General features: G+C 37.2%; 1 protein-coding gene across 3 annotated transcripts in view; it reads right to left on the bottom strand.

Annotated features, from left to right (window-relative positions):
* Positions 1 to 285: 285 nt before the first annotated feature.
* Positions 286 to 13,032, bottom strand: part of STIM2 (stromal interaction molecule 2) — a 140,201-nt gene continuing 127,454 nt past the window's right edge. For all 3 annotated transcript variants that reach the window (XM_080797251.1, XM_080797249.1, XM_080797250.1), the window contains 2 exons: positions 6,677 to 6,950; positions 286 to 1,937 (listed from right to left, as the gene is read on the bottom strand). In XM_080797251.1, the coding sequence (XP_080653377.1) occupies positions 1,460 to 1,937; positions 6,677 to 6,950 (752 nt within the window). In that variant the 3' untranslated portion in view covers positions 286 to 1,459. The remainder of the gene's footprint in view (positions 1,938 to 6,676; positions 6,951 to 13,032) is intronic.

Below are 13,032 nucleotides of genomic sequence, written 5' to 3'. Positions count from 1 at the left end.
TTCCTCTAAGCAGGACTGGGTTGGACACTACGTGTTTTAGCCATACTGCTAAAAAGCCGTTCTAGCTAATATGTATCCATTGTTCATCCCAATGTCCATCCATACTGCATTAACCAATCATTTATGCCTGAATTTTTAGAAGTAGTTTAGGCGAAAACTCCCAGACGTTATTGGTATTTTTTTTTGCCGCTCTATGTGATGATCTTCACAGTAAAAGCTACCCTTAAATAACCTAGAGATTTAACGAATTCCAAACTTTATAAATTAATACAACACAATCTAAATGCACCATAAATTTATATTTGTTAATCTTGATATTAGAACATTTAAACATTTCAAACTACATAAAAATATGACAAACAATATAAAATGGAAAGAAATTTGTTGACAACTTCCAAAACGTCACTATTTCTTATAGTGCAATTAAGCAACACAACAGCTCACTTAGCTCTCCAAAAAAAGTATAGTGTTTTTAGTGGAGTGTTATCAACAAAAATCAACACAGTCCCACACAATAATGTCTCCAATTTATTATCTTTTCCACAGTACAAATTCTTCACAAACCAAACTTCTTTGCGGTTATTCAAAGTCTGTAAACAAGTGCCTGGATCCCCACGTCCCCGACCTCAGTTTAAGCTTGTGAATGTAAGTCCTTCAATCAAGTTTTAACTCTTCCACGTGCATAAGGAAATCAAGAGCCTTCTCTCCTTAAATTATTTATATTTTATCATACAGCCTGCAATGCAGTAAATCACAGTGAAAGCCCTGGGAAAAACAAAACAACATGATCTTTACAGCAGGACTTGAAACTTTATAATATTAAATGCATTTATAGAAGCTTCCCATAATAAAAGCGTGGGTTTTCATTTCCAGAAATCAAGTCAATTAGAAACCCTAGGTTCTACTTAAAAATCCATTTTGATCTAAAAGTGAAAACAGTCCCCTATCCATAGTCATTTTATAAACTCTATACAGTTTCACTTGCAGAGATTTTTTTTTTCCAGTCTGGAAAACGGTAGTGCAATTAGTTTTACTTTAAGTCATTTAGTCCAGGATGTAAATAGCTCTGTGGAAAGATAAGAAGATGGTGTGGTAAACAAGAAATTTTTGCAAGCCCATGCTGGCTTACTAGTCCATTAAAGCTTATAAGTCCATAGTGGCTTTCAACAAAATGTATATACATCACTAATAACAAAGCAGAAATAAATAGGCAGAAATGACTGTAAACTGTCTCATCTCTTAATGATTTTTCAGTATAACTGGCTTGACGAATTGATTATATAGTCATTTAAATAGGCAGACAGTAGACAGTTGCCCCTGGGACAGTCCACTATGACATCCAGTCTGGAAAGCCCCAATGGAGTTACATTCCTAAAATTAAAACAAAAAGGGGGAGTGGAGGATGGGAGATAAAGAGTTTAAAGATGCCACTTGAATAAATTCCATCAAGTCAGCCAGTTCACTTAGATTTCTTCTTAAAAAGGCTTTTAATTTTTGATGGCTTTTTGCTTTTCTCTCCATTATGACAAAGATCGTGCGGGATGCTGCTTATCCTGGCAACATGTGGGGCTTCCTGAACTGGTTTACTGTCGTTGCCAGCAGAGGAACAGGACGTGTGGCGAGGTTTAGGTACCGGGATGCCACTAGAAAGCTGGTTCATGCTACAGGACTTCTCCAAGATGCCATTGTACACTTTGCTGGCAGGACTGAAGATCATACTCTTCGTTTCTGTCAGACCTACACAATCTGGAGAACCCCGAGAGATATCTGCAGTTATGGGTGAATCTCCTCGGGATGAATCCTCTAGAGAGAGCTCATCTCTTGATATCTTTCGAGGAGACAATGTTTGGTATATCTCAAGGCTTGAAGGAGGAGACTGTTTCCTTCCAATGGAAGAATTTAAGGAGTCACATTCTGAGGCCGTGTCTGGCACTTCCCTGGATGAGACAGAGACAAAGGTTAACATTTTAAATCAGTATTTTCTAACACTACCAGCAGACATGCTAACTAATTCTAACTAAAACAACTTCTATTTTTAATCCATCAAAATGTAAAAGGGAGAAATACTAAAAGTCTATACACATTCTGACAAAATTAGATTACTATTTTAAATAACTTAGCAAAACTCAATGTTTAATATGTAACATACACTATAATAATGAAATCTTCCAATTTAAGAAACATAACTCATGCTACATCTTTCTTCAATTGTCAGAGGAATGAAAATGTTTAAAGTTTACAGATTTTTTTTTTAAATCTCAGCTACTTTGGTGTTTTGTTTCAACACCAAGTATTTTTCTTTCTAAATCACATAGCTGACATTATATATTTTAAAAGATGAACTTTAGTCACGGTCTCTCCTTTTCCTTCTTAGTTATTAAACTGATGAAATCTAGCTTCCTGAGGAAGGAAAAAAGGAATATAGTTAAGCTAAAATGTAAGTTCTCCCAAATTTAGAAAGGAGAAGGAAGCTGACGTACAACTGGGGGGAGGGGAGTAGGAGTGAAGGGAGGCAAAAGTCAGTGATGTCACCTGATTTTTTAAGAAGTAGACAGTCAATAAATTCTCACAAGTTTATTCCTTTTTGATTCCCCCCTTCTCCACGTAAAGAGAGAAGAGAAATAAGAAGGATAAGAAAGATACAGTTCACAACCTCAAGGCCAAAAAACAGTAGATGCTATCAGCCATTCCTGCAAAATATCCCTCAAATCCAACACCTGTCACTCCCCCACTGCTACCACCCCTATTCCTGAACTACTGTGAAGTCACCTCAGGGACTGCAAGGGCTTCCTAACTGATCTCCCTGCTTCCCTTCTTGTTCCTCCCTCCTAGCCACTGCTCTACACAGATGCAAAGGGGTTTTTAAAAACCGAGTGCATCATTCATTTACTTGCTCAAAACTTTCCAATGCTTCCTCCCCTAGTCAGGCTAAAAATCCAAAGACCTTGCCAAAGTCCACAGAGCCCAGTACAATCAGGACCACGGCTCTGGCTCCAGCTGCAGGCCCCAGCACTTTGTCTTATTACACTATGCCTCCCTCTTTGTTCTCCCCAAGATGCCAATCCCGTGACTCCCTTGGGGCTGTGCACTTGCTGTTCCCTCTGCCTCCTATTTTCCTTCCCTCCATCTCTACAGGGCTTAATGCCCCAGGTTATTCAGGTCACTGCTCAACTGCTCTCTCTCCAGAGATAAATCCCTTGGCACTCTGTCATAACAGTATTCTCTTTTTATCTGACTTTAGTTGGCATCCCAAAACATCCCACTACTTCAAAAGGTATTTTATATTAACGTTTTATAGTCACTTTCTTCAGAAGAAAGAAAATGAGGACAGGGAATCTTACTAACTTCTGTATTCTCTGTACTGGAATGGTGAGAGGCAAGTTCACAGTGGGTATTTAATAAATATGTGATGGGGGTGCCTGGGTGGCTCAGTGGGTTAAAGCCGCTGCCTTCGGCTCAGGTCATGATCCCAGCGTCCTGGGATAGAGCCCCACATCGGGCTCTCTGCTCAGCAGGGAGCCTGCTTCCTCCCTTCTCTCTCTGCCTACTTGTGATCTGTCTGTCAAATAAATAAATAAAATCTTTAGAAAAAATAAATATGTGATGAACAAACGAATGAATGAAAGAAACAGATGAAAGCAAAGAAAAAGAGAAAAGACCTTGGATAATAGAGATCATGTCTTACTTATTTTTGTATGTACCACATGGGATACAAATACTGTTCACTCTATGAAAGAAATGATTTAGAAATAAAAAGTAGAGTTAAGATAAAAAGGGCAGAAGAAATACGGTAGGAGAAGGAAGAGAGCTGAAGACAGAAGAGAAAGGCAAGGACACATATGATCATAATCCGCCAGCCAGAACGAGGCCAGAACCTTGTCTCACTTGTTTTGGCAGCTCGAGTTATTAGCAAGCGCACAGCATACAGCGAGGACCCAAGTTCATATTTATAGAATAAATGAACTGAATGCTCTCTCACCTCAGATGACCTGTGATTACTATCATTATTCACGCAGTGAATACCGCATTTTAGATATGTATCTTACTCAAAGTATTTAATCACTTCTCTGTACTTCACTCACACATGTATGTGCAGATTGTTTCTATTACACTCCAAGCTCTCAGAAGGTACCAAATCCCCTGGGCAAATAAAGTCTTAAACGATGATTTCATGTAATACAGTTACATGTGCTGCATCATTTTTAAGTGCTTTTACAATATGATAATGGGGGTGCTAACAGAGGACAAGAGGAAGTTCAGATAAGAAGAAATGACTCAGCAGTCGGTCACTGGTAGGGACTTTTCTGTTAGCTTCTTTTGGAGTTGGGCATCCATTAATTGTATAGCATATATCACTGTTCCTGAAGCTGTCCAGGTCCCAGAGCCAGAAGCTGATTTAGTTACAATTTTAAAAATTTACTTTCTACTCTGCTATGTGGTTTGGCTGCTTTGTGTGTGAAGTTCTAAGCTAGGTTAACATTATTTCAAAAACAGTCTCTAAAATCTAAATAGTATGTGAAAAGAATACTGATCTAAGGTAGGACTCCTAGATTCCAGTACTGGTCCTGCCATTAATCAGTTGCACAACCTTGGGCAAATCACTTAAATTAGCCAGGTCTCAATTTTCCTGTCAGAGTATTTGATTAATCTCCAAAATTATTCCTCATCCTAACATCCTTATTCCAAAACAAATAATAATCTGAAGTGTTGCTACTTCCACAGAACTAGTGAGATTTGGGGCGTAAGGTATAGTATAATCTCTGACTCTTAAAGTGTCCCATTTTTTTCTAGAGCATATATTCTTTGGAATGTTGAACCTGATGTGTACTATTTATGTTATTTTTCTATTTCTTTTTTTCTCACTGAGGTATAGGTGAATTCATGTCAGTTTAATGCCTATATAACAAGACTCAACTCAAGGTAAGATTTAAATGAGTGTATATGCGCATAATGCATAGAACATAAAAGATCAGTAAATAGTAAATGTCATTACTATTACTATTTTGTAAGGATTCTAGTGGTTCATCATGTAAACATGTAAGACACTAAATGAGGAAAAGTTTTCTGCAGCTAAATTCTCTATTTATGAGCTAGCTGTGAATTTCCGACACTATTACTTGAAATGAAAACTAAACATGTCCACAAATGCAGAGATTCTACTGGACAGCAGCACTCTAGAGTCTTCCTATTAATTTCCATAAGCCACACAAAATTAGTTCTGTCCCTAATGCCATCCTGTGGGTGATGATAGTTATACTGCAAAGGTTATACAAAAAGCTAATCAGAAAGTGCTACCCAAGCAAAGCTGCACAAATTCTCCAACTGTAACAAGGACACAAACCCTGGACCTTCTCCTCGGGAATGTTCTCTCATAAAATCTACTTTCACTAGTAGATAAAAACAAACATGTATGAAAATTATTATTTGATGATGATGCCAACTAAAAAATCACATGATAGAGAGAAGCCACAAAGGGTCACTGAGAGCATCGAGCCCACTCCCTTTAGTTTTGTTTCTCACGAGGAACAGGAAGACTTCAGAGCTGCATAGTGACAATGTGTGAGCAAAGTCAGAAACTGGCATCGGTTTTCCTGTCACTTAATATCCCACTGCTCCTAAAGAGAGATGTGGTTTGGAAGGAGACATCCTTAGTTGCAACGGGTCTCATGGAGCATGATGGTCCTCAAGCTGGACTAGAACACACTGCTGCTATACCCATTCTATACAAATTCTTACATTTTCTTTCATCTTTGGCATTTGATATTTCCTGTTTGCTAGTAAGTACTAGCACATAACAGAAAAAAATCATTGAGTGGCAATAAATATTTTAAAAATTCAGTCATATTTAATGTTTCTTTGTGTATATTTAAATTTATGCCTTTGTGTTTTACAAAAAAACTATTCATAAGACAAATCTGTTTTGTGAGACTTGAGTCAGTTGTGTGCAGTGGTCTCTAAGCAGTTGTATGTCAAAACACCTACACTGTCTGTGGTGGGCAGAACACTAAGATGGTCCCTAAATCTCTAGTCTTGATGTAAACACATATATTCTTCCAGTTATTCCATCAAACACTAATACAGGTGCTGCTATGAAGGGATTCTGCAGATGTAATTGGGGCCCGAAACTAGTCTATCTTAATATCAGAAACTATTATCCAAGTGAGCCTTTTAAATTGGGTCCAGAGATTAGAGATGGGGCAGGTCAGAGATACCAAGGAAAGAGGGGACTTGACAGAAGGGATAGTTTCTGTTGTGCGCTTTGAAGATGGAGGCCCATATAGCAAGGAGTATTGTGCAGCCACTAGGAACTGGGAGGGGCCCCCGGCTAACAGCAAGCGTGGGAACAGGACCTCAGGGCTATAATCACAGGAACTGAATTCTGTCACAACCAAATGAGCTCTGAAGTGGCCCTCAGGCTCCAGAGGAGAACAAGACCTGGCAAATACCTTGATGTTAGCCTTGTGAGACCCTGTGCAGAAAACTCAGCCACACCAAGCTTGGACTTTGACATGCAGAACTAAGAGCTAATAAAGGGATGTTGCTTGAAGCCACTAAATTTATGGTAATTCGTGATGCAGCAACAGAAACTGAATCCAAAGTGTCGCTCCTCCCCACCCCAGGCCCACCTCCCATCCACCCCGTCCAACATATACTGCAGTTGGTTCACTGTCAATACCATTGCTTTTCAGCAGAGAAGTAAATGGCCTCCTCCTCCTCCTCATTTCGATAAAGGACAGGACAACTTGACACTGACAGGATATCAGGGTCAGGGGAAGGCAAGGAGTGCTGCGGGTGCTGGGGGTGGTGGGGGTGCCGGATGTGGGCCTGGTGCGGTGTGTGAGGAGGGAGCTGGGCACGAGGACACTGTGGTGAGGCTGGCACGATGCTGCGACGGGAGCGGCACAGGCTGCTGCTTCGGGCGAGCGACCCCGCGGGCTTGGCCATGGTCCCTGAAAACAAGCAGACACACAAACGGGCTCATGAGACCAGTGTCACTTCTAGGCACAACACAGGCACACATGTTGGGGTCCTGCCTCCACTAACAGGTCACGTCACCATGGAGCCAGCACTCACTGGAGTAACTGCACTATGGTTGCCACCTCTACCACTTGGACTGCTTCCCAGGAAGGTGAAGAAATACAAAAACAATGGAATTAAAATGAAAACAGGTCTAGAAAATAAACAGAAGAGAACATAAACCCATGAGGCTCTAACATTACATCTGACATTACTAACTACATAGGCTTGAAAATCTGCCCATGATGATAAGTCCTTACATTTAAAAATCAATACAGCATGTGTACTTTGTAGCAAAACTTTGTGTGAATTTTACCATTAAAAGAAGAAAACTATCAGGTAAAAAAAAAAAAAAGGTTGAGATTATCTCTTGAGATAGCGTGACTTGTCTGAACTTGAAGTTTTATTGTTTTCATGTTTCAAGTTTCAATTTAAATTCTAGTTAGTTAACATATAGTGTAATATGGTTTCATATTATAACAGAATTTAGTGATTCATCACTTATATACAATACCCAGTACTCATCACAAGTGCACTCCTTAATTCCAGTCACCCATTTAGGCCATTCCTTACCCATCTCACTCCATCAGTCCTCCGTTTGTTCTCTATCATTAAGGGTCTTTTATGGTTTGCCTGCCTCTAAGAAATTTTAAATCAAGTCATTGAAATACTGTCTCCTAGCCAGTAAAGCAAAGATCTGACCAAAACTTGTTTCCTGAACACTGATTACTATGGAACTAACTAGAAATCTTAGATAATCTTGTTCCTGCTACCAGTCTCAGTCTAGACCCATGCAGGTAGAAAACTTCAGCTGCAGCACCAGAACATCACACTGGTGGCCTTCTCACACCCCAACATTCTGTAAACCCTCATTCTTACATCTTTTTATAAAAATGTGTTCCTTTTGAAACTCACACTATTAAGCTGTGTGAATCTACCACCTCTACTCCAGTCATCACTTCCCAGTTATTCCCTTACCAATCAACCCAACCTATCATCAAACTTGAGCAATCTCATTTACAAATAAGACCTTCCGTCACCTTAACTCATCATGGTTTCCCCCCTTCTCAAGACATCTATGACGTCACTCACTCTCCAACTTTGTCTTGCTGTCTTGAGATCACTGCTCCATTTTTGATATTACAAGTCAAGACAGACAACTGAGATTCTGACCACGTTTCTACCTTTCTAGTTCACACATTCTGCTCCTTCCACTTTGTCTGTCCTATTCTCGACCCCAAGTTCAAGCACCTTACTCTACTGATTAGGCCTTCTGTTAGCTTTATATTCAACTTCTTTCTATTTCCCAATAGCATTTAAAAATCAATGCTGAACAATAAACCTAAAAAACAAACCAATAAACAACAGCAGCAACAAAAAACCCTCTTCTGTCTTCACTCTGTTTTTCAACTGACATAACCTCTCTCCCCTTTTATGAAGAATTTTATCTGTTACTTTCTCCACTACTTCACCTTAACTCATTCATCAAAGAAAGTATGAAGTGTTCACATATAGTTTGGCTGCAACTGTTCTCAACAAAGTCACAATCTACTTCCTTGTTGCTAAATTCAACAGATAACTCAACCCTTCCCTGACATTTGACCAGCACCTGACACTGATTATTATTTTGTCCTTCCCTTGACTTCTCAAAGCACATTCACACATTGTGCTGCTTTTATACAACAGAATAAAGAAAAATAATATAAGTGATCTCCTCAAGTTAGGCAGGAAAAAATTTGGTAAAATTTAACAGCCACTGATTTAAAAGAAAAATCATTCTTAGCAAAATAGGAATAAAATTTCCTTAACTTAAAAGCAATCTACCAAAAACACAGAGCAAACAATAATTTAATAAATAAAAATCACATTGCATGATGAAATACTGGGAGTATTCTCCTTGAAGTCAGAAATGGCAATCATTATTGCCTACAATCACTGCTTTTATTCAACATTTTTTTAAAAAAGATTTTTATTTATTGACAGACAGAGATCACAAGTAGGCAAAGAGGCAGGCAGAGAGAGAGAGAGAGAGGGAGGGAAGCAGGCTCCCCACTGAGCAAAGTGTTTGATGCGGGGCTCGATCCCCGAACCCTGGGATCATGACCTGGGCCGAAGGCAGAGGCTTAACCCACTGAGCCACCCAGGTACCCCTATTCAACATTTTACTGAAGGTCTTAGGGGGAAAAAAGGAAGGGAAGAAGGCATTAGGACTGAAAAGGGAAAAAAACAACTTATTATTATTATTGCATAAACAAAAAAATCCAAAAGACTCCTGAGAGAATTTAGTATTTCTGTACGTAACATCAGCTTATTAACAAAGTCAATAGCAGTTCCCTTTACATCGGCAACAAGCAAAAAAAATTTTTTTAAAGAGAGGTAATGTGTAACTACAAACAATAACAAAACAAAATAACAAAACAAAACAAAAAACACTATGGGGTATCCAGAAATTAATCTTTTTTAAAAAGATGTGCAAGAAGAGTGCAGAGAAAAATTTAAATTTTAAAGACGTAAAAGCAGATCCCAATAAATGAAACTTATGAATAATAACTTTCCCCAAATAGATCAATAAATTCAAAGAAATTCCAAAAAAATCTCAATGGATCTTCATAAGTGAATCCTAAAATTCATATTGGCCAAAACAGCAATTGTGAATTTGAATAATAAAGGAAAATCCAGACCTATCAAGCCTCAACACTTACTATAAACTATAAAATAGCAACTAAAGCAGAAAGCAGAATGGAACCAGTGGAACAGAACAGAGAGCATGGACGCACGTGTGCACCAATGGAGAGAAGTGGGATTACAAACCGGTACGGACAGACCAGGAATGAGGCTGGGACAACTGTTTGTCCATACATCAGGAGATATATTTAGATTCCTATCTCACAATACAAACAAAAATAACTTCCAGGTAGATTAAAAAACTAAAGGATTAAAGCAAATCTGAAACTTTTAGGAGAGCAAATCTGTTATCTTCTGGAAAAGATGTAAAAAGCACAAATCAGTTTCATAAATTTGTCATTGGAAATGTATTTTAAAAACCCCTATGATTAAAAAATAAATAAATAACACAGCTGAGTAACAAAGAAAAGCCAAAGCCTGAAAGCTATCTGCAACCATCAAAGAGCTGGAAAATATTAAGACAAATTCTCCTGGATCAATAAGGAATCCTGGGAGAGATTCCACAGTAGGAACAAACAACTCAGAGAGGAAGAAATCTGAATACAAACACCATGAAATGAACTGGAAATCAATCTCAGTAGTCATCAAGGAAATAAAAATTTTAATCACTCTATGGTATACCACAGCCATTCAAGTTACAAAACAAATAAATCAGATCATTCTAAGTATTGATGAGGATATGGGCAGACAAGCACTCTTATAAAGGTGGGTGTATAAACGAACAATCATTTTGAGAGCAACCTTGCAATGACTAGGAACAGCAGCCCTCCCAAGGACTAAAAGTGATCCATTTTCTAGGTGTCTACTCAGAGAAACTCTCAAAATTATGCACAAAAAGATAAAGGTAAGGTAAAGATAGATGCTCACTGCAGTATTGTCTGTAAAGGCAAAAAAGTACAAAGAGCCTACCTCAGTAGAAAAATGGGTTAATAAACTGTGGTTTGTGATTATAATGAATAAATAGATACACTGTCATTAACTCATACTAAACAGTTAAAGTGAATTTTAATAAAGCTGTATATGAACATGGAAAATTTACAACATACATGTGAGCAAAAAGAGCTGCAAAACATTACCTAGAGTTTGATAATTTATGTAAATTTTTAAACAACTGTACCTATTATTTATAGGTACATCTGCAAGTAATAAAAGTACAACAGGCTTTAGAACGGTATACAACTTCAGAAGAGTGGGAAGGGGAGGCCATGTGGTTTAGCTATATGTATAGCAGTTTATTTCAGAAAAAGGGATGAATAGAGCAAAATGTTAAAATCGTTTATCTTTGTAGTAGGTGGGCATTTAATTTTCAGTACTTTTAAGTTCATCTGAATGACTTTATAATAAGAAATTTTAAGTAAATTGGTACCACATTCCCCACTATGAATATTTAGCAGATACTATAAAAGTAACAGGAAAAAACTATGATCTCTTCTCCTACCCACAAAGAGCTAAACTTTGATAATATTTTCCCTTTTTTCTTCACACATAATTAAACATAGACAATATTATTTTGTGTATAGTTTCACAATCTTTCACTTTGCTCTTAACATACCACAGGTATGTTTCCTTGCCACTATTTCACACGTAGACAATTTACACATACTCACGGTACAAATTTAAAACTTCTCAGAGGGTACAAAATAAAGAGACCTTCATCCTACTCTAGGCTCTAGTCTGACTGCCAGGAGTTTCCCATTTATCACCTCTGAAATTATGCTTTCATAACTAGGCAGAGTGGAGTATTACTGCTGTGCCACTGGGTGGAGGCAGAGCTCTCAAAGTGTAATCTTAGGCAAGAGTTTTTTTCACAGATAATAAATTTGGTCACAGAACTTCTAAATCATCAAACTAAAAATCAACTCATACTTTTTTCATATTTTAAATTTCTCTATATATCACAATCACTGAAAACCTAAGACAACTATTCACATATAGATGTTTTGATACATCAAAAAGAACTTTTTAAAAAGGAAAGGAAAAAAACAAAACTAGTTAACTTAGGGAATACATCTTCATGTATACTGATACTGAATAATTATGGGTTCTAAGGAGGAACTGTGATTTTTAAAAGCTATAGTTTTCAAACAAAATCATACACTTATGAATCAGTGTAGCATTTGGCAAGCTTAAGGGCATATAATTCAAATAAACACAAGACAATATTCAAAGAGCAGAGCTGGCCCAGATACAGGTATAACTTTGCACCAGAACTGCTTTGTGGCACAGGACAAGTGGGATGAGCAAGGTCACATATTCTAGGGTTCACGGCATTTATCTTCTGTCCTGTTTTCCCTATTGTTTTAAGAGTTTAGTGCCTCCTCAACTGACGTGCGTTATCTCTCCATCATTAAACCAGAGCGAGCCACAGAAATGAACACAAATGCATAGTCATTCACTATTTATTTGTAAATTTAGGGCTTTATTTCCTAAAATTGTTCTAAAAATTAGAACCCTTTGTAAATCATAACATCAGGAAAAATTTAACAATTGGATAAAAAAATTCAAACTGGAAAATGTTTATATATCATGATTGATTTGTCTTAAAACTAAAATTTCTATTTAAGTTTTCAACCAATTAGTGATTAAATTCTGCTTCCTATTCTTTGGAATCTTGTTTTATCTACAGTTTCCAAAAGGTCACAAAGATTGGGAAAGTTATTCAGCCAGGCAATAACAAGGATCAAAAGTTTTTCAAATGATTTCTAATATAAGAACATACCATTTTAAATTCAACTCTCTATAACTTTGCAACAACTCCATATATTAATAAATTCTAAAAATGATTAACAAAATCTAAAATACCTGAATTTAACCTTCCTACTGAAACATATTCCTTACAGTGTAAAAATGCAAAGAATATTTATGTTTAATTTCTACATATTATTTTTACGTATTTTTTATGTTTTACATCTATTTATGTTTGTTTTATTTTTACATACTGTTTTTACATATTTTACATTTGTTTATGTTTTATGTTTATCGCATAAACAAGGCAACATACGAAAACTGTACATTTTAAAACCACCTTTGAGAGGAACTCCATTTTCTAGCAACAACAAAAAAAGTTCTTCTAAACATAAGCACAGTTTAATTCTGCTTAAAAGTAAACTGAGCCAATGCATCATGAGTTAAAAGTATAGCAGGATAAACTCTTTAAATAAAAGGACAGAGAACTGGAAAAGCAAAACAAAAAAACTCCATGCCCACTGGGAATGGTAATGCAATTTCAAATAAATCACAGACCGGCCCAAAGTCACACAGTTGGTTAGTCAGTGGTACCAAGATCTTCCCCTAATTTTTACTTTCTACTATAGATTAAGCTGTCATTTG

This window comes from Martes martes (genome assembly GCF_963455335.1).
Source record: "Martes martes genome assembly, chromosome: 2".
NCBI lineage: Eukaryota > Metazoa > Chordata > Mammalia > Carnivora > Mustelidae > Martes > Martes martes.
The sequence above is the reverse complement of the archived record's forward strand: the minus strand, read 5'-3'. Positions and strand labels throughout refer to the sequence as shown.